Genomic DNA, 21,369 nt, shown 5'->3' on the forward strand with positions numbered 1-21,369 from the left:
GAACACCACCTGGTAGTGAGTTGGATCAGATGGCAGGGGAAGATGCCAGACATACCCCATAGACCCATATGTGTAGTGATGGTTTGCTGGGAATGCCTGGTAGAAGAATCCGTCAGAAAGATCTCAACTCACGCCTCCGGGAGAGCTTTAACTGCATCCCAGCTGAGGCGGGTGACATTGAGTCTGAATAGACCATGTTCTGTACCACCACTGTTGAGGTAGATGACTTGAGCTGTGACCGCAAGATTGTTGGTACTTCTTGCGGTAGCTGTCCACAAACTTAGTGGTGGACACCCCAGGCTAGGGAGGCTGTCAAGCTGAAGGAGTTCTATCAGGCCTTGTTGGTTGGTGGGACTCCAGAGGCAGCTGAGGAGTACTGGAAGGCCAAACGGTCCGCAGCCTTGGATGTTGCTGAGGCAAAAGCTTGGATGTGGGAGGAGTTCGGTGAAGCCTTGGATAAAGACTCTCGGTCAGCTCCGAGGAGATTCTGCCAAACTGTCAGGCGGCTGAGGAGGGGAAAGCAGCTCTTTACTAACACTGTGTTCAGTGAAGGTGGGGTGCTGTTGACCTCAACCAGTGGTGATGTCAAATACAAAAAGGTAGAATAAGTAAAGACAGCAGCAGAGTGAAGATATGTGGTCAGTTTGTCCTCCAGCAGTCTAAGCCTATAGCAGCATAACTTAGGGATAGCTCAGGAAACCCAAACTATAGGATTTATCAAAAAGGTAAGTCTTAAGCCCAGTCTTAAAACTCGACAATGTGTCAGCCTCATGGACAGAAACTGGAAGTTTGTTCCACATGAGAGGAGCCTGATAACTGAAAGATCTTCCTCCCATTCTGCTTTTGGAAACTCTAGGAACTGCTTGTAAATCTGCAGTCTTAGAGCGAAGTGCTCTGTTAGGAAAATATGGGACAATAATATCTCAAATATAAGATGGAGCTAGGTTGTTGAGAGCTTTTTGTTTAGAAGTAAGATTTTGAATTCAATTCTGGATTTGACAGGGAGCCAGTGGAGAGAAACTAAAACTAGAGAGATATGATCTCTCCTACTAACTCCAGTTAAGACTCTGGCAGCAGCATTTTGGATCAACTGAAGATGTTTTAAAGAAGTATTTGGACACCCAGATAATAAACCATTGCTATAGTCCAGTCTAGACATGACAAATGCATGGACCAGTTTTTCTGCATCATTTTTAGATAAGATGTTTCTAATATAGTGATATTTCGCAGGTGGAAGAAGGCAGTTCTAGTAATGTTTTTAATGTAGGGGATAAAAAACATGTCCTGATCAAAAATAATTCAGAAAAGTTATCTCTACCTGCTCTGCAAATATAATTTTCAGAGGTGATAAATACGGGTAATACTGATTAGCTTTTCTCCTTTGGTTTTGGAGAGTGTTGTAGTCCTCTTTTCTTTTCCAGGTTTTGCCAAAAGCGAGTCAGCTGCTCATCCAGGTCCAGACTTCTCTGCCTTCACTTCCGTTCTCATCTGATCGTAGTACCCAGGAAGTGTCGAGCGCGGCGGGGGAGCTGAGCGACAGCATGTCCATCGGAGATGTCGGGGTTTCGCATTTACGTAAAAAGAAATCTAGAGTAAGAGATTCTCTCTCCGTTTGGCACAAAACGCATAATGAAAAACACATTTGGCATAAAACACATAAGTAAGTACACATGCACATAAAAAGGCCGGAGCAACGGACACAGTTTCAGTCAGGCGTTAGTGTGGGCCTTATTTATTTCTGATACACATAGAAATTTTGCCTAGACTTCATTAAAATATGTAAAACACACGACTAATTGATGCTAAAATATCAGACCTTCAACTGACATTTAAACTTTAGCCTAAAATGTACATTTTAAAACGTATGTATCTTTTTCGATTGTTAATATTCTTCTTATTTTATCAGTTTGTCCAAAAACATCAAAATCACGACAGCTTAGTTGATGTAAACGTATTTTTCAGGGTAATTTTTTTTTACAGATGAAAACATGAAACATGACAATTTTTCTGTATATTCAAAGAAAAGTCAAACTGCACAGGCTGTAAGTTTACAACAAGATGTCTTTGAAACATCGTAGACATGCCTTGATTACTCGTTTGTTGTATATATTTTTTAACATACAGTAGTCTCTCGCTACTTCGCTGTTCGATTTTCGCGGACTAGCTATTTCAAGTTTTTTCAAAGTACATTTGGACATGACACACAAATGGTTGATTGATGGAAACTTCTATGTCATGTCTACAGTTGGGTTTATAATTTCTATGACTCCAAAACAAACTTTTAAACCAAATGTAGCTGAAGTGTACAATGGACAGACATCTATGGATAACTTAGCTTTTAATACATGATTAATTTAGACATCTTTGAATAGCAATAACCTCTATGGACATCTGGCTTCAACATTATGGATAGACATTTATAAACTCAAGTGTTAAAGGGATCTCTGAATACCTGTATCTATCGGCCTGAATATGTTATTTCTCTCCTACTAAAAGTTGTTGTTTGTGACTCGTGAAAACTCCTAATTACGTAAAAAATTGTATATATTTCCGTGTTTCCCCTAGTTTACTTGCCTTGGTATGGCACTCATAGGTATGGGATCACCCAGGTTAGGGTTGGCCCGGAAACGACGGTAGGCCTGTCATGATAACAACTTTTGTTGGGTGATTGTCTCAGAAATTATTGTGATAAACGATAGGGCATTAACAGAGTACTCGAGTATTCTACACATCGATTGCTAGAACATCTATCGAGGTTAAAAATGTAAGGTCAAGTGTCCGTAGTGACGTCTTATTATGTGACCACCGTATGATCGTCATACGGGGGCGGTGTTGCACTGTTGCAGGTCACAAAGTATGGTGTAACACCGGGTGCAATCCACCGAACCAGATCCAGCTTCCTCTTGTTTCACAAACAAAAAGCAAAAAATATTCATCTCTAAATCTATAAAAAAAAATCTATAAACATATTAATCTCTAAAACTAAACTTAATGCGCACCACAGCTGGCGGTGGTACGGGGTGGTCGACCCCCCCCCCCCCCCCAACTGTTAAGTTTCGTTTTTGACGTGCTGCATGTTTCTTCACGTTTGCAGTTTAATAATAATAACTAATAGTTTAGTTTTTCCTGTGACTTATTTGCAGTATGATAAATGGTAGGAGCATAATATACGTTCCCAATGTTTTGTTGGTCTTTTTTTGTAAATAATTACCTTTTTTTTGTGGTTTTATTTATTTATTTGTTTTTGTATCTTGAGATCTATGACGTCATCAAATACTCGAGTTCTACTCGGGTTTTATGTTAATGTCGAGTTTAAAAATTATATACTCGTTCAACCCCTAATAAACGATAATATTGTTTAATATTGTTTAAATAATATATTTAAAAAAAAAAGTTTGTTAATTTGTTTTGCATGTAGTACTTTTTTGACCACCGGATGGCAGTATAAGACTGTTTGAACCGAAGGATGGATAGTGAGGGAGCGAGCAGCGTGTCTATTTAAGAAAAATGGGAGGGAGGCCCCTTAACGTGACATGGACTGTCTCTCTTCATTTCTCAAAATGGCAGATCCTCGGTGTGGTTTGAGCTCTTTAGCATAGCATTTGTCACACAAAGCTTTTAATAAAAAAAAGTTAAAGTTAAACAACTTTTTACACGAAGGCACGGGTTTCAACCGTGAATTTTGGATCTTCGATAAGACGGAGTCTTTTTCCTGAGGTCGGTCTGTTAGCTTAGCTTGTAGCTTAGCTTCTCAGCTTAGCTGATTTTATTGATCCAAAAACGCGATTTTGCACGTTTAAAATGGATTTTAAAGAGAAAGGGAGGGGTCAGTGAAGAGCACCGGAGTTGAGCCTTTTGTCATCCAGTGTCTTCAGTAGAAACAGACATGAAGAAATGATAAAGCCGATAAATGAAAATGAGGTCAATCATTTTCATTTATCATGCGATTAATTGATTTGTTGTTTATCGCGACAGGCCTAAACAACGGTGCACAGAATGCATTGCAACAGAAATAAAATGTCATTGTCAACTTTATTTATATTGCACATTTAAAAACAACAATGTTGACCAAAGTGCTTCACAAACAGGAGATCCAGCAATCAAATAAATGAAAGATAAAACAGTAAAAACTACAAGTATAGTAAAATAGGCTAAGAACAACTAAAGCAAGAAAATAGCACACCTAAGAGGTTCTCATGGAACTCTAAATAAACTTGCAGTTTGCATTAAAACTCACTTTTTTTACACTGGCTTTTAATTCAAGACAGGATTTAAAAGACTGTCTGGACTCTTCAGAACAAATATTAATGGTCAGATTGTTCCAGAGTCTGGGTCTGCCGCTGCAAAAGCCCGATCCCCTCTATGCTTTAATTTAGCCCTCAGCTGCACTAAAAGCATCCGACAGGAGGATCTCAGTGCACTTCTTCAGTTGTAAAAGTGCAAAAGATTGATTAAATAACAGGGTGCCACGTCATAAAGATTTAAAAGTTTGTAAAAGAATCTTAAAATCAATACAGAAATGAACAGGCAGTCAGTGTAGATCAGCTAAAAAAGAAGTTATGTGGTCATTCCTTCTGGATCCTGGAGAAAAGATTGTTCCAAACCAACATCTAAAGAGTTGCAGTAGTCTTGTCTAGTGGTGATGAAGGTGTGGATAAGAGTTTTGAGGTCTTTAGGATGAATATAAAATGTTACTGTAGTTATTTGACATAGCTGATAAAAACTGTTTTTAACAGCTGTGGGTATTTACTTTTCAAGTTTAAAAAGAACTGTCATTGAACACCCCAAGACCGTTTCTCTGTGGCTCTTGACCACGGAGGAACAACGAGGAGCAAGAGGGCTGAGAATTTCAGCACACACAGGAGTCTAATTCCCAAATAAAACAACTTCAGTCTTGTTTTCATTCAAGGCCAGACAGTTCTGAGATAGCCCATCTTTAATGTCTTTTAGATAGTTAAACTGAGGCTGCAGAGCGGCAGAGACAGCTGATTTAAAAGGAAAACATGTTTGGATGTCATCAGCATAACAATGAAAATAAATGTGCTTTCTAAAAATTGATCCCAAAAGAAGCAAACAGCAGAACAAAATAGGACCCAAAATAGACCCTTGAGGTACACCACAATGAATAAGTGCCAAAGAAAAAGAGTATTCCCTCATGGAAACAGAAAACGACCTGTCAGCCAAATAAGACTTGAACCATGCTAAAATCGAGCCTTTAAGACAAACAACTTGTTCAAGTCTTGATAAAAGAATGCTCTGATTGACATATCAAAGGCAGTGGTTAAACCTAAAAGAACTAAATAATCGGAGCAACCTGAGTCAACCTTTAAAAGAAGAGCACTAAAAACTCTTTCAAGTGCTGTCTCAGAGTCAGAGTCAGAGTCAGAGTTTCTTTATTGTCATTCGCACCTCATGTGGTACATGTGGTGGAGCGAAATTATGTACACAGGGTCCCAGTTACATCCAACAATAAAATATCTAAGAAAAACAGTAGTAACATCTAAGATATGAACTAAGAAATGCATCAACTAAATATACACTAAGCACTCATAACATAAAACATTGAACATCACCACAAACATGAACATGAGTCTGTGAGCAGATGTGCACGCATGAACACACCAACATTGAAACAGATCAGCAGCAACATGAAACAGATCAGCAGCAACATGAAACAGATCAGCAGCAACATGATATGGTTTTTCACAGTGATTATTCTAGTTAGAGATTCATGAGTCTAACAGCCTCAGGGTAGAAGCTGTTCCTCAGTCTAGTGGTTCTACACTTAATGCTCCTTAACCTCCTTCCTGAGGGGAGTGGGGCAAAAAGTGTGTGTGCTGGGTGGGTGGGGTCCTTCATGATGCAGGTGGCCCTCTTCCTGCATCTGGAGGTGCTATGCTATGGTGGGATTTAAAAAAAGACTGGAACTCTTCACAAACTTCGTGAGTCTAGAAAGGCTGAAGTTGATTAAAAACAGCTTTCTCTAAGACTTTGGACAAGAAGGGTAATTTAGATATTGGCTTATAGTTGGAAAGAACATTGGGATCAAGGTTTTTCTTTTCGATAGTCGGCTGTACCACAGCATGTTTGAAAGCAGCTGGGACACAGCGAGATGACAGAGTTCGACGATGACCCTGTGTCAATAATTTTTTTTTTAATTATAAAACTTAAAAGTCTATGTATTTTTCAGCCTTGGTTTTTATAGCTGAAATTCACTGCCTGGCCAAAATAAAAAGTCGCCACCTGGCTTTAACTAAGCAAGTGGGTACGAGCCTCCTATTGGATAACTACTGCATGGGCGATTATCTTTCAGCTGGCAACAAGTTATTTAACCCCAACTGGTGCAATGAGTTGCTTCTCATTAAACAACCATGTCGAAAGACACATTGTGTGGTCGTGGAAAAGATGTCAGTCTGTTTGAGAAGGGTAAAATCATTGGCATGCATCAAGCAGAGAAAACACCTAAAGAGATTGCAGAAAATACTAAAATTGGGTTAAGAACTGTCCAACGCAATATTAAAAAATGGAAGGATAGTGGGGACCCATCGTCTTAGAGGAAGAAACGTGGCCGGAAAAAAATCCTGAATGATTGTGATCAAGGATCACTTAAACGTTTGGTGAAATCAAATTGAAGAAAAACAACAGTAGCACTCAGGGCTATGTTTAATAGTGAAAGTAAGAGCATTTCCACACGCACAATGCGAATGGAACTCCAGGGACTGGGATTGAACAGCTGTATAGCCTTAAGAAAACCACTATTCAGTGACGCTAACCGGAATAAAATGCTTCAATTTGCTAGGGAGCATAAAGATTGGACTCTGGAGCAATGGCAGAAGGACATGTGGTCTGATGAGTCCAGATTTACCCTGTTCCAGAGTGATGGGCGCATCAGGGTAAGAAGAGAGGCAGGTAAAGTGATGCACCCATCATGCCTAGTGTCTAGTCATTAATGCAAGATCTTGGTGAAGAATTAATGCAACACTGGATGGAAATAGATCTTGTGACATTGCAGAAGCTTATCGAAACAAAGCCACAGCAAATGCATGCCGTAATCAAAGCTAAAGGCGGTCCAACGAAATATTAGTGTGTGACCTTTTTTTTGGTGGCAACTTTTTTTTTTGGCCAAGTAGTGTAAATATTTATCAAATAAGATCTATTGTTCCAGCTAGTCAGAGATTATTTTAATAAGCATCTAGCGTAGATGTCTATGAACAACAGACATCCATGGACATATCCGTATCTCATAGATGTATGGTGTAGATGTTTATGGACATTAAAGACATTTTTGAACGCCTCCATCGTTTTTCAATACCTCTTGCTATTTTTTAATAAAAGACAGCTAGCAGGGAATGTCCACAATTTCAATTCCACAAGGAAAACATATAGATCTGGTCTCAAACTACAAATACCTGGGTCTTAAGGTGGGTTTTCGTTACAAAAAAGTCCCGTTTCTCACTCAGTTAGAAGACCTTAATATCAGCTACCTTTATTTTCATTCAACCTTTATTTATACCATTGAATCTTATGCCCTTCTCTGACTTTAATATTGCGCTGTACGCTGTGAGCTTCCCATCCAAATGTCTCCAGCCCCTAGATGCTAGTATTTACTACAGTGTTATGAGGTTTGTCAATGGGTATAGTGATCACACTCATCACTGTGAGCCATGCACTTTATCTGGTTGGTCTTCCCTGATTGCACACAGGTATACATACTTAATGACAGTCACTATACTTTTTGTTCTAACAAGGTTGTCCTACTGTCAGTTCCTTGTGTCAAAACTGAATTAGGGAAACGAGTGTTCAACTTTGTTGCCCCCTCGGCATGGAGCACTCTACAGACTGATCTGAAACTGCCAGACCTCATCTCCTTTAGAGACTTCTTCAATCCTTGGAGATACAGTGGATTTAGTGAGACCTTTGAATGTTGCTTGTGTTTGAGTCTATTTTAACCATTGCCTGTGTTTTAAGTCACAGTAAAAAAAATCATTACTATGCAATGCCCATGGCTTAAAATTCAAAAACGTGGGTAATAAATCTTGATCTCAATGGATATTTATCTGGTTAAATAAAGGTTCTGGACATGATCATTGTAGATGTTTACGACACCGCAATTGTTCATTTATGTCTAACTGAGACATTTATAAACAACAAACAGTTATGGACAACCCTAATGTCCGTAGATTTCTATCTTAGATGTCTCTGAACTACAATTATAATAATAATAATAGATTTATGCACATGTGTCTGGCTTAGATGTCAACCTAAACATGTTTAAACAAATCAGTTGTTTATAGATACTTAGCTTAGACATGTATGGACAACATACATCACTGGACAACTCAAATGTCTATAGAAGTCTAGCTTAGATGTCTTTGAACAACTTTAACATCTATAAAGAACTTTTGTGTCCAATGAAGTCTACAAAAAGGACATCTATAGGATTTTCTGAGAAATCTGTTATCTTTCAGAGTAAAGTGAAAGTGAGAAGGGCCAGCATTTCTGAACCAAGTGATACTGATCATGTACCCAGACGCATTTCCTCCACACAAGGTGTGTCACCGTACATGTATCTCCAACTGTTAGATGTATAATTATTTAGTTGGACACACATCTAAAACCTTCATATTTTCCCAACAGACATAGTTCTCCCCCACCAGCAGGAGATTGAGCGCATGTCCAGCTTCAGAGATCAGTTGGGGGAAGATTGGCTGAGATACCAGCACCATCTAGATGGAGGAGCAACCACCACCATCAGCACTGTCAGCACAAACCATCCAGACTCTGAAACTCTCTCCAATGGTCCCAGTAACTCCACCATATGTCCTGTTGATTCATCTCCGTCTGGACGAGTACCTGAGCTCCCCCCGGCACTGGTCCTCTCTCCGGAAACAAAAGACATGGACTTGGACACCGAGTCCACCTTACAGTGGCTCAGTCACAACAGTCAGCAGAACAAATCCACCCTGGAGGGCAGCATGGTGGATGGGTTAACAGTGAGGCAGGAAGAAGTACCTAATTCAAGCCCGGCTTTCCAGAGGTCTGCCAGAGTGTCGGGCGGAAACGCCAAACAAGAAGATGAAGAGGGCCTTGGAGGTAAACTCTTTAGGGATCCAGGTTAATTTACATTTGATCTTGAGAATGAACACAAACCAGCACCCATTTTTTCCCACCTCAGTGGACTTGTGTCACCCAATTCTTGTTGGAGTCCTGTCTGACAAAGAAGAAACGGACAGCAGAGGTCAAGAGAGAAAGAGAGCAGAGGTGTTTCTGTGCGTCAAGCAGGGTTTGGTGCTGGAGGTGGATGTGCAGCGTGGCCAAGAGCGGTGTCGGCTGGAGCTGGACAGCCTGGTTCGAGTGGAGACCACAGAGGTTGCCTGGATCCAAGGGGTAAGAATTGGACTGGACGGGCCAACAATGAGTTTTGTGTAAGAGGCTGGGATCTATTTCGTTCCGTTCAAGTACTGACAATTGAGGTGCTTTATTCTAGGGCTTTAACAGACTATTCGAGTAATCGACCGGTCAATTCCTAGAACATCTATCGAGTTTTTAAATTTCACGTCGAGTATTCACAGTGACATCATTACGTCGCAGTTACGTCATTGCATCACGTGTCACGTGAGCTGCACCGGGCTACTAGTAGAAGCTACCAAATAGATTCCTCCCAGCAGATGGACTGAGCGGAGCAGGCCCAGTCTTGACAAACAGGTAGAAATGCATCAATAGTATGGAAATATTTCACTAAAGATGAATCTTCCGGTTCAACTACCGTAAGGAAACAGAAAATGAATCAACTTCCTGACTGTTTGGAGCTTGTTGCAAACCAGTGTTATACCAATTTCTGTGATCACCGTATATTGTGACCGTAGGGGGCGGTGTTGCATGCACTGTTGCAGGTCACAGAATATGGTGTAACACCAGGTCCAATGACCGTACCAGAACCAGCTTCTTTCTGACCTTGTTTCACAAACAAAAAGCAAAAAATATTAATCTCTAAACCTGTATAAAAAAAAATTATACACAATATTAATCTCTCAAACTAACCCTAATACCCATCACAGCTGGCGGTGGTGCGGGGTGGTCGTCTGCCCCACTATTTTTAGTTTTGTTTTTCATGTGCTGCACGTTTCTTCACTTTTGCAGCTTAATAATAATAACTAACTTATTTGTATATGATAAACGCATGATATACACTCCCAATGTTTTGATGGTCCTTTTTTTTTTTTTGGTTTAAATAATGAATGACGTTTTTTTTGCGGTTTTATTTTTTATTTATTTATTTATTCATCTTGAGATCCTATGACAGCATCAACTACTCGAGCTCTACCGAGTTTTATTATGTTAATGTTGAGTTTAAAAATTATGTAGTCGTTCAACCCCTACTTTATTCCCTGTAAGATTACCAAACATTTAGGAAGTTCTGAAGACTGAATCTGTTGCAAAATTAAGAACATGGCTTCATATCTCAAGTTGCATGGGAAAGGATCTTTAGTAGATACTTTAGTAGGATCTGGTAAATGATTATTTGACATTAAACTCTGCTTGATATGAAAATTGATGTGTTGTGATTTTAAAACTTTCCTGTAGCCCGTCCAAAACAAACACTCCAGTCAGCTAATTTTTAACTAGAGAAGTTGCATTTCCTGCGAAAATGCAGTGTGAATGCATTACATCAATACATCAGTACTTCAATTTTTACTTTTAACTTTTAAGTTAGCATTTTGCTACTTTAAATTTTTAACTAGGGTTTGCTATGTTTAACTATTTTATTTTTTTACTACTTTTAGCTTTCAGGTCAAATTCATTTTCAGCCAATTTTATCAGCACTCAGCATTCACTGCATTTTTATAGAAAATGCATTTTGTCTAATGTTATTTGATACTTTATCAACTAAAAACATTGTATTACCATCTTGAAGTTCATGTTTACGCTCTCTTTGGATGACCGCATCAGTAGCTGTTTTGTTCTCAGGATGCAGAGAATTTGTTTCCGGCCGTGGAGCTTCACTTTGACTACATCACCAAGACAAATAAGAGGAGATGCTACGTCCTGCTGGATGACGACCCGCAGCAGGCCGCTCAGGTTAATAGACAAACTTGCAAACATTTCCATTAATATACACTTGGAATAGATCAATTTTATTTAGCCAGCCATTTGGCCACTTTAACAATTGTCACTTGTTTTTGTCTGTGCATAGTTAATCACTTAAATCGGAAAATGAAGACGAAGCAGCAAACGCTAAAACTAGGGGTGCACCGATTTCAGTTTTCTGGCCGATCACCAGTTTCTAAAAAGTCTGGCCTGCCGATTCCGATTTTGTCTGATACCGATTTAGTTTTATAAGCGACACGGTCAGGTGTTACAACGTCACAATGCACCTTCAATTTTTAGTCTTATTTTACTGAAAAACATACCCTTGAACAATATCCTAGAAACAATATAAACTTGTTTAACTGGCCACGAGGTAGTGCTCTGAAATATAAATAAAGTTCAGACAATTGTTGTTAAAACTAAAAAAATCGGTAAAATAGGTTTCTCATGCGAGTATCGGCCGATTTCCCAAAATTAAGGAAATCGGGGCCGATAAATCGGCCGGCCAATTTATCTGTGCACCCCTAGCTAAAACCAATTTACTGTACCCTACACTTCATTTGTTTTTTCTAGTAAGGATGCTCTTCTGTTTATTAATTTAAGCGCAAACGTTCTAATGTTGTTAAATACATGTTGATTTTAGTTGACCAAATGTTTTTATATTTTGTGATAAGAACCATAGGTGTCACAATAATTACTTGTGAAGGGGACTTGCCTTGAGCCGGAAAGGGGTAGAGTGCCCTCTCCGGGTCGGGTAGGAGGTCTTGCCCCAGGAGGAGGAGTTCAAGGAGGAGACCCAGAGGAAGACCCAGGACATGCTGGAGGGACTAAGTTTCTCGGCTGGCCTGGGAACACCTTAGGATTCCCCCGGAGGAGCTGGCTCAAGTGGCTGGGGAGAGGGAAGTCTGGGCCACCCTACTTAAGCTGCTACCTCCGCAACCCGACCCTGGATAAGCAGAAGAAAATGGATGGATGGGAACGTGCCTCCCCCACATTTACCATGAAATATTAACTCACCCAGTGCTGTTTCTATTTCTTCTTGAACAAATCCATTCCACTTCATTAATAGAATACTCAAACCATTAAAAGTCCACTCCAGGTTTTCCTGGTTACCTACAACAACTCACCACACCTGTAGTGTTTCTCTGAGGTCACTTGCCTTGGCAGGGCACTCACGGGGGTTGTTGCGCACTAGCTTAGCGCTATGTTAGTGCCTGTCATTCTATCTGTTACAGAAGCACGATCCATAGTGTACTTCTGGGTCGCACGGATCACCGTTATTTATGAATAAAAACTGTCTTAATTAGAAAATTGCGTGCTCTATCTCCACCGATCTTCATGTTGCTAATTTACGCCACTCGTATTTCCGTTACATATCATTGGTTAAGATGATATGCGACGCATTAGACCTGACCCCCAGCTTGGTCTGAATGAGAAAAACCCTGCAAAACCGTGAATTTTGAAGCTTCGACAAGACGTTTTTTTTCCTGGAGTTTGGCCTATTAGCTTAGCGTGTAGCTTAGCTTCTCAGCTTAGCTGCTTTTAATGATCTGAAAATGTGATTTTGGACGGTTAAAATGGATTTTAAAGAGACAAGAGAAATGGAGGGGTCAGAGAAGAGCACCGGAGATGAGCTTTTTGTCATCCAGTGTCTTCAGTAGAAAGACACAAAGAAACAATAAAGCCGATGAAAATGAAGTTGATAATTTTCATTTGTGATGCAATTAATTGATTTATTGTTTATCGCGACAGGCCTAGCTATACATATACTATATCCCTTCAGTGCAACAAGTAATTGTACATGGAAGGAAAACTCACCCATTGAATTCCTGACTAGGTTGCACAAGTCTCCACTCTTTCCATCTTAGACATTTGCCTCCAGCAGTACAGCCTGTACCAGATTCACTGCGTTGTTAATGATTTTTTTTTTTCACATTGTCCTTGTGTTGATTGAAACTCCTCATGTTGCACCTCTAGGCTAATTGCTCATTTAAATTTAAAGGCAACCAAAAAGAAAACACCAGGATGTGCCCAGTTTTTATGTTCAAACGGAGACAGACTGAGTCTTATAAAACAAAACGGTTCGATTGAACTTGAGGTGCTCGCAGGTATTTGTTAGTTTGCAAGCAGAATCAGTGTTATAGTGCCAAATAGAAAACCAGCAGGGAAAACACATCATAAAAATGTTTTCTCGCTCTCCCGCTAGGTTTTGACAGATATATTGTCTCGTGCCATGGAGGAAAGGCAGCGCTATGACTTGGAGCGGGTTCTCGGCTCTGCTCGCCTGCAGTGCCTTCGCTGCAGGACAGAGTTTAAGCCTCAGGGAGAGACTGAGCAACAGGATGGTGGAGGAAGAGTGAAGATAAGCCTAGCCGTGATGTTACCAGAGGGCGAGGAGGAACAGGATGGAGAGGGGTTAATGCACACAGGTAATAATGATAACACCTTAATATGTTGTTATTTCTCTATTCTACTAAAAGTTCTTGTTTCTGACACATGAAAATTCCTAAATATTTTTTAAAATTATATATGTTTTTTTTTACATGTTTCACCTAAGAACATCACTGCTATTTTACCGGAGCAATACATTCTGGATCAATGACGTACATCGGTTGTTGTGAAGACTAAAACACAAGGAGTCAAGACTACGCAGTTATAACATGACAATAAAATTATATTTTGTATTAGTTCATGTGCACAATATGTGGGTCGAAACAACCATCTTGTGAGGTTTAATTTATTAGCTTTTGGAGCTAATGCTATTTCTATTAGTTTTATTAGATATTGGTCATTTCTTCATTCTTCTCTCTGTCAGTACGCTCAGGTTCAAATTAAAGGGCTGAACGTCAAATATTGTCCAAAATTAATAGAGCCTGACTGATATGGAAATTTTGGCTATTTCCGATACCGAAATTAGGAGGGGAACACGACTGCCGATAACCGATATAATGGCTGAATTTTTTTTTTCCTCCTCCAAGAATCTAAGAAAACAGTGAGTGGTGCAGCTGTTAGCAGTCATGAAGCTAAGCAAATCAGATCCATGCTATACCTAGTCCCACACTAGGTTTACAAGTGGTGCACTGGTCATAAAAACAGCCTTCCTAATGTGCGTTCACATTTTCTGTCCACTTTTCTTCATTAAGTTATCAAATGTGTTACAAATATGTAAAGTACACAAAGAAACACCCTTGCCTGTTCACTGTTTAAAACAGTCACGTATGGTGATGGTCTAATTAGTATTGACCACGACAACGTTTTTGTTTTCTTTGCAGAGAACTAAAGATTTCAGACAAACAAAGATAACATTACTAACCCTGATATATTTCACCTCTATGTTAGGTTTACTGTTCTGGATAAAGTTTTCCAAGGCAATAGCCTATGTTAGGTTATCTAAAAGTTAGCTTGCTAACTTGAGCGGTATGTATTATTATGATTGATTATGATTATGTATTATTGGGGGAGTGGTGGCGCAGAAGCTAGAGAGGTGGGCTTGTGATCCGAAGATCGCCGGTTCACGCCCCGGCCCCGACAACATCAAAATTGTGGGTGGGGTAGGTGAAGCACCCACACTTGCCCCCATCCTCATTCGCCCCACTCTGGGCCCATGAGCAAGGCCCTTAACCCCCACCATCTGCTCCCTAAAAAACAGGTCTCTCTAGAAAATGAGTTCTCGTGGCTCAATGAGACTACCTGGATAAATAAAGGGTAAATGAAAAAAAAAATGAAATGTAGCTAATGAAATGACAAGCAGCTTGGAGGATTGAAGAGAATTTAGTGTTGTTGATTTGTTTTACACATCAGTTAAAATGAACTTACCATGCTCTGTTCAGCAAAATACGTTACACAGCGTTGCTCCCTGCTTCGTCTGAGATGAAAGTGAAAATGAAACTTAAGTAAGCAGCCATGACTTGAAAGTATTCTTCATGCGCCCTCTTCTGGATACATTGTACAATTACGGCTGATTCCAGCATTCTAGAGGTAAAAATTAAAAGTGTTTATATCAGCGCATAATGGGACAATTTTCACTGATATCGATAGGCCCCCCCATACGTCTATATCGGTCTAAAATATAATCCCTACCGATATATCGGTTGGGCTCTAAAAATTTATATTCAAGCTCGCACCAGAGCAACCTATCTACGTTGTTTACCCAGAATGCATTGCAGCATAAATAAAATAAATGGCCTACTGTATTTTTACAGTCCTGGTTTTACAGCTGAAATAAATGTTTATCAAATAAGGTTTATTGTTCCAACTAGTTGGAGATCCTTTTAGCAAACCTGATAATAACATTTGACTTAAATTCAATTAAACAACATGCACATATTCATGTACAGACAAGCGATGACTGATTCATCTGTTGTAGGTGAAGGCCCAGCGTTCCTCAAAGAGCATCTTGTGTTGAGAATTGATGTTGTATCGCTCATAATATTACAGATGACATTTATTCTTTATCACATAAGATTGTTGCTCAATAACTGTCCGATTTACTGAATTATATCTACTTTTATGTTTGAGGTCAGTTGGCTGTGGCAGCCATCTTGAATTGGATTGACTCCTAAATGTAGTCAGTTGTAGCTGCATGTCCATTGATTACTTTTGCAAGTGTCATTTAAACTTGTCCAGTGATTTGTGGTGTATTTGGATCATTTACTCTGTGCTCTCAGCTGTCAGTGGACTTCGTGGTTGCAACTAAAGATAACGCCAACTCAGTGCAAGGTCACATATGTCAGGTGATGCCAAACACTATCAGGCTCCCATTGGTCGGATGTATTAATACAAAATAAAAGTTTGCTTTCAGACGTGTTTGACTGCAACACCCCTGGAGTTATCTGTTCTGTTTTATTCCCAAGCTGCCTGTTCCAGCGAGTTCCCATCTCTGCAATCAGCCCGAGCCAGATAACAGCCTCAGCTTCAGCAGCTGCCTCCCTGCAGTTGAACCAAGCCTGACACTGGGATCTGCTCAGGCACGCACACACAGGGTGCAGGCTTTGTTCAACACGTGTTCTGAAGATTTCTTGGAGCAATGTTTCTTTGTTACTGTTTAACCTTGCTTCCCTCAACTCTCTGGCAATAAAGGCCCTTTCAGTTCACACATGTCTGAACTGAGGCCTTTGTTTGCCTGCAGTATGCAGAAATGTATGTGCTGCAGGTGTATGTATGTATGTGGGGGGGTTATATTGCCCTTCACCATGAAGGGTGGGCAGTCGTTGATGTGTACATCTGTTGGCAAAATCTGTCATGAACCACTGCATGAATTTTAAGGAAGGGAACAGAAAGTAATTATGTGGACATCAAATACATTTCCAGTCGACCCAATTCAAAATGGCTGCCACGGCTATTTAACCAAGAGGTTCTACACAGTCTTGAAAAGTATGGAATTTGTTGTTTTTGTCTTAGGTTCAAGGTTCTTTATTGTCATTCGCATCACATGTGGTACATGAGGTGGAACAAAATTGTGCACTCAAGGTCCCAGTTACACCCAAAAGTAGCAAAAATATAAAGTATAAACAGAAATAGTATACAAGTATCTAAGATTTACACTAAACAATAATAATATAAACTAATACAGTATATTAAACAGCAGCCTGAACAGGTCGGAATAAGTGTAAAATAATAAGAACAGAGTATGGAGAAACATGGGTGTTTTTAAATTGGTGTTTCCCCTACCATTATACAAACAGGGTGCCCCGCCCTGTCAGCAAAAACGAGTGCCCTGTCTACCGAACTGAACCACCACCACCCGACAACTGTCAACACTGACATAACACTAAGATGCAATACAAATGTGCTAAATAAAAAGCTAGGCTGCGCTCCATTTCCCAACACCCCCCCGCTCAAAAACTGCCGGTACAAACAGCACGCAACATAGACGTGTGTTCGTCCCCCCAGTCGACAAAAGAAAATCACGGAAGAGATAAGCGCCCTGCCAAAGCAAGTAATATAGGGGAAACACTAAACATTTCCCCCATTTTTCTTTTTTTTTCTTTTTTTTTTTTTGCTGAGGCAAGAACATCTTTCATATTTTTTTTGTATATCAAAACTCACTTCTGTTCAATGACCACATCAACCCTTGAGTTTTTTTTAAAACCATCAGTAGTTTAGTATTCAAGTTTATTACTGAGAACCCCTTTAGTAACGCACAACCTGTGGGCCAGAAATGACCCTTGGATCTCTTCCAACTGGTCATTGATGTCTTTAGAACAAAACAAATTTCATATAAATTACTGAGAACAATGACTGTCCAGAGTGTGACCAGCCTCTTGCACAATGACTGTTAAAAACAGGCACCAGCCACAACCATGACCCAGAAAGGAGAAGAATAGAATAGAATAGAATAGAATAGAATAGAATAGAAACAGCCTTTATTGTCCCATGGATGGGACAATAAGTAGGTAAAGAAAATGGATTGCAGTGTTTCTCCTACATTGCTTGTCTTGGCAAGGTGCTCATCTCTTCCGTGATTTGGAAACCGAGACATTTGTGTTGTGTGCTGTTTATACCAAAAGTTTTCGAGTGGAGGAGGGGCACGGGGGATGGCTCAGCATGAGGGAATTGGAGCGCTTCATCTAGCTTTTTAGCTAGCGTGCCTGTATTGCACTCGCTAGCTTAGCACTAAGTCAGTACCGGCAGTTGTCTACTGGGGGAGGTTCATTTGTTCTGTTGACAGGGCAGGGCGCCCTGCTTTTATAATGGTAGGTGAAACACTGGGATGGATGGGCAGTGAAAACAAGCATTTTATTTACGAAACTTTAGTTAACTGAAAACAAAGACTACATTACACATCTTAGATGCACACAACTAAACACGTGGAACTAAAATTAGCGGAAACATTTATTAACCGGGTGTTTTGTGTATTTTCCCTCTCTGGGTTAGGAGTGAGGCTCCGCCTTAAGTGGAGGAGTTCAAATGTCTTGTGATCTTGTTTACAAGTGAGGGAAGAATGGCGCGTGAGATAGACAGACAGATCAGTACAGCTTCTTTCTGCAGTGTTTCCAGTTGGTTGTAGTGAAGAGGGAACTGAGCTGCAAGGAGAAGCTCTCTCTTTACAGGTCGATTTACATTCCTACCTTCACCTAAGGTCACAGACTCTGGGTAGTGAACCAAATAATGAGATAGCGAAGGTGGCTAAAATGAGTTTTCTAAGTGTAGCTGGGCTCTCCCTTAGAGATAGGGTGAGAAGTTCAGTTATCCGGGAGAGACTCAGAAGTAGAACCGCTGCCCCTCCACATCAAGAGCTAGTTGAGATGTTTGAGACATCCGGAAAGGATGCCCCCTGCACCTCCCTAAGGAGGGTGTTTGGGAATGTCCAACTGGAAGGAGACCATGAGGAAGACAGGACACGCTGGAGAGACTGTCTATGGAGTACTGATCTTTGTACTGATCTGGTCCAGATTAAATGATTTAACCTTTTTTGTTATCTATCTGTTTGATTGAGCCTACAAACCTTGATCTGGAGAGACTTTGTCTCTGATCTGAAGTACTGATCTTTGTACAGATCTGGAGAGACTTGGGCTCTCCGGCATGTCCTGGCTGGCCTGGACTTGAGGCCTTATTATTGCCTTGGAGTCCTCCCAGAAGAGCTGGAAGAGGTGGCTGTGGAGAGAGATGTCTAGGCCTCCCTGCTCAAGCTGCTGCTCTCTAGGCCAGACTTTATAACAAGCTGAAGATAATGAATGGATGGTTGTTGGCATTTCCAGAACTATGCTGAACCTAAATGCTTCAAAGTGTATGAATAAAATCAAAAATTTTAAAGCTAATAAATATTTTAATGCTATGTCAAAAGTTCCAAGAGAATAAATATCAAGCAGACATTTTTGACCTAGCCAGTCATGTTTTTAGAAATGAAAGCAAAATCTGGAAATGTTTTTGCAAATTATCTGTATGGAAACATATTGTTACAGTTCAATTTGTGGCCCTATTATTGCTGTTTGTAAGGCCCTATGAAAATAAAATGTTGCATGTTGCACACAGACAAAATTGTATACCCCAAATTATTTGCTATAGTACCTTATACTCTATGTTGTTTTGCTATATAATGCAGATCATTAATCATATGTTACATTTACAAATTTTTGTCACAAGGTATCTCAAAAAGTATCCAATGTTTTTTTTCCTTTTACTTTAGAATTTTTTTTAAAATTTATGATAATAAGAGCACCTATAAATAAACATTCAAGGGAACTTTACAAATGCTTCACATTTGAACAAACTGAAAAGTCCACAAAAGTCTTTGAAAGTTTGAGTCTGGAACAATATAAAATGTAATAATGGAAAACATGAAGCAAGCCAGCCTTTTAAATATAGGAAATACTTCCTTAAACTCTTCCTAGACTGATATCAAAGCTCAAATAATATCTCAACTACAGCCCCAAATCTAAAATGAGTTGAAAAGGATGTTCTGTGGATGCATTCTCATCTACCTGCCAGCTGTGCTCGAGTGCCTGACCACTGAGATCCTATAACTAGCAGGAAACATGGCTCATGACAGCGGAAGGACAGGATTGCCCCTCGGCACCTACAGTTGGCTGTCCGCAGTGACGAGGAGCTAGGCAGACTGCTGGGAGGTGTGGCCATCACTCTGGGAGGAGTTCTGCCCGGCATTTGGGCGGTCCTACAGTCCGGGGAAATCGAGAGGCTAGCTGAGTCTGGGTGGGTGGATTGGACGGCATCTGCAGCCAGTTTCTTAGGATCCACTGTGGGATGGACCTTTACAAGAGATCCATCCTGTCTACAGCCATCAGCATCTGTAACATTTCTTAATGAAATGAGGATAATGAGTTACAACAACAAATAATTTCCCTTTGGGATTAATAAAGTATTTTTGAATTTGAATTGTATTTGAATTTGAATGGCCATTTTAAGTATTCTAAGATGGTTGGTTTTATGACAAAAAAAAGAAGAATTTTATCTTGAGAAATATTTTTTGTTTATTTTATTTCAGGAAAAAGCCATATTTGTCCAGAATGTGGTAGTGACCATGTGGTTCAAATGACTGAACAAACCACTCCCTACAGCAGTACACCCAACTTTCAGTCAGCAAGGCCTGACAGCGAAGACAATTATCCTGATTTTACTCAGCGCACTCACAGCGTCAACAAGGTCTTTCTGATCCTTTCATTAATCTTTTTTTTTTTTATTGTTTGTTTGCTCAAAACACTGCTTACAATATTTAATGCTTTGTCTTTATTTCCAAAGCATGATGATTCCGATACTAGTAAAGGCAGTAGTATCATCCCAGAAACTGCGCTGACTTTAGAGGATCCCACATTTGTCACAGCCCAGGGAAGCTCCTTCTTTATTGGGGATGGTTCAGATGATACAAGCAGCATTTCCTACAACATAGACTCTCAAAGTAAGGAGGACCTCGCAGGAAGCTACCACTACACTGCTACTGAAGTGCCCCCACCACAAGCTGAACCTACAGACCAATCCACCTCTAAGGGTGAGTTCTAATTTATGCATCCATTCATTGTCAGAGTTCAGATTTAGACATTAAAGTTTTGGCATACATACTGTAGTTACCAAAATTGTTGTTCCTCAAGGCTCAGCTCTGGGCCACCTTATTTATTTATTTATTTTTTAAGATGTAACTTATCTTCACTCTAGACTTTGTTTTCTAAAAACACAATATGAAGTATCATGTTATGCTGATGACATCCACCTGTACCTGTATGGTATGTTCATCTTATCTTCCCAGGCTCATTATACCTTTTATTGAAGCGCTCAGGAAATAATAATTTAGTGTACCTCTACAGCTGGTTCAGTTGGTTCAGTTTTGGTGTCAACCCAACCCAATTCAATTCAGTTTATTTATATAGCGCCAAGTCACAACAGAAGTCATCTCGGGGCACTGAACAGAAATTCAAGATGGTGTGCTGCAGCCATTTAACTTTAGAACTGTCAAAAATGGCTATAGTTCAGCAAATTTTACCAATATTGATCTAAAATTTGGTGTGGTAGTAGATGAATTTTGCTCATCACATATTCCAAGCTCTAAAAGATCATGCAAAATCAAAGAAGATATCAAAATATTGGGCATAATGTTATTTTTAAGGTTTGACATAAACGCCTATAACATTCTTTCAAATAATGCTAGCCCTTTCGTAGAAGTGGTTTGGCCAGTAATCTTTTTTCCTCAAGTCTAACAATATGTGGACTTGTTAAAAAAAAAGGTATTTTTTGTGTCTCTCCTGCACTATAATTTACTTAATGTAAAGAAGCATTGTTGTAGTTCACATAAAAAGATAAACTTTTGCAGCTAGGCCTGTCACGATAAAC

General features: G+C 39.8%; 1 protein-coding gene across 1 annotated transcript in view; it reads left to right on the forward strand.

Annotated features, from left to right (window-relative positions):
• Positions 1-21,369, forward strand: part of LOC119428657 (serine/threonine kinase 11 interacting protein) — a 97,748-nt gene that overhangs the window by 29,841 nt on the left and 46,538 nt on the right. The window contains exons 11-18 of the mRNA XM_037696327.1: positions 1,422-1,592; positions 8,469-8,550; positions 8,638-9,093; positions 9,176-9,387; positions 10,969-11,079; positions 13,295-13,517; positions 20,033-20,190; positions 20,287-20,533. Coding sequence (XP_037552255.1) covers positions 1,422-1,592; positions 8,469-8,550; positions 8,638-9,093; positions 9,176-9,387; positions 10,969-11,079; positions 13,295-13,517; positions 20,033-20,190; positions 20,287-20,533 — 1,660 coding nt within the window. The remainder of the gene's footprint in view (positions 1-1,421; positions 1,593-8,468; positions 8,551-8,637; positions 9,094-9,175; positions 9,388-10,968; positions 11,080-13,294; positions 13,518-20,032; positions 20,191-20,286; positions 20,534-21,369) is intronic.

The sequence above is a fragment of the Nematolebias whitei genome, chromosome 23, assembly GCF_014905685.2.
Source record: "Nematolebias whitei isolate Nwh7 chromosome 23, NemWhi1, whole genome shotgun sequence".
NCBI classification, from domain to species: Eukaryota; Metazoa; Chordata; class Actinopteri; order Cyprinodontiformes; family Rivulidae; genus Nematolebias; species Nematolebias whitei.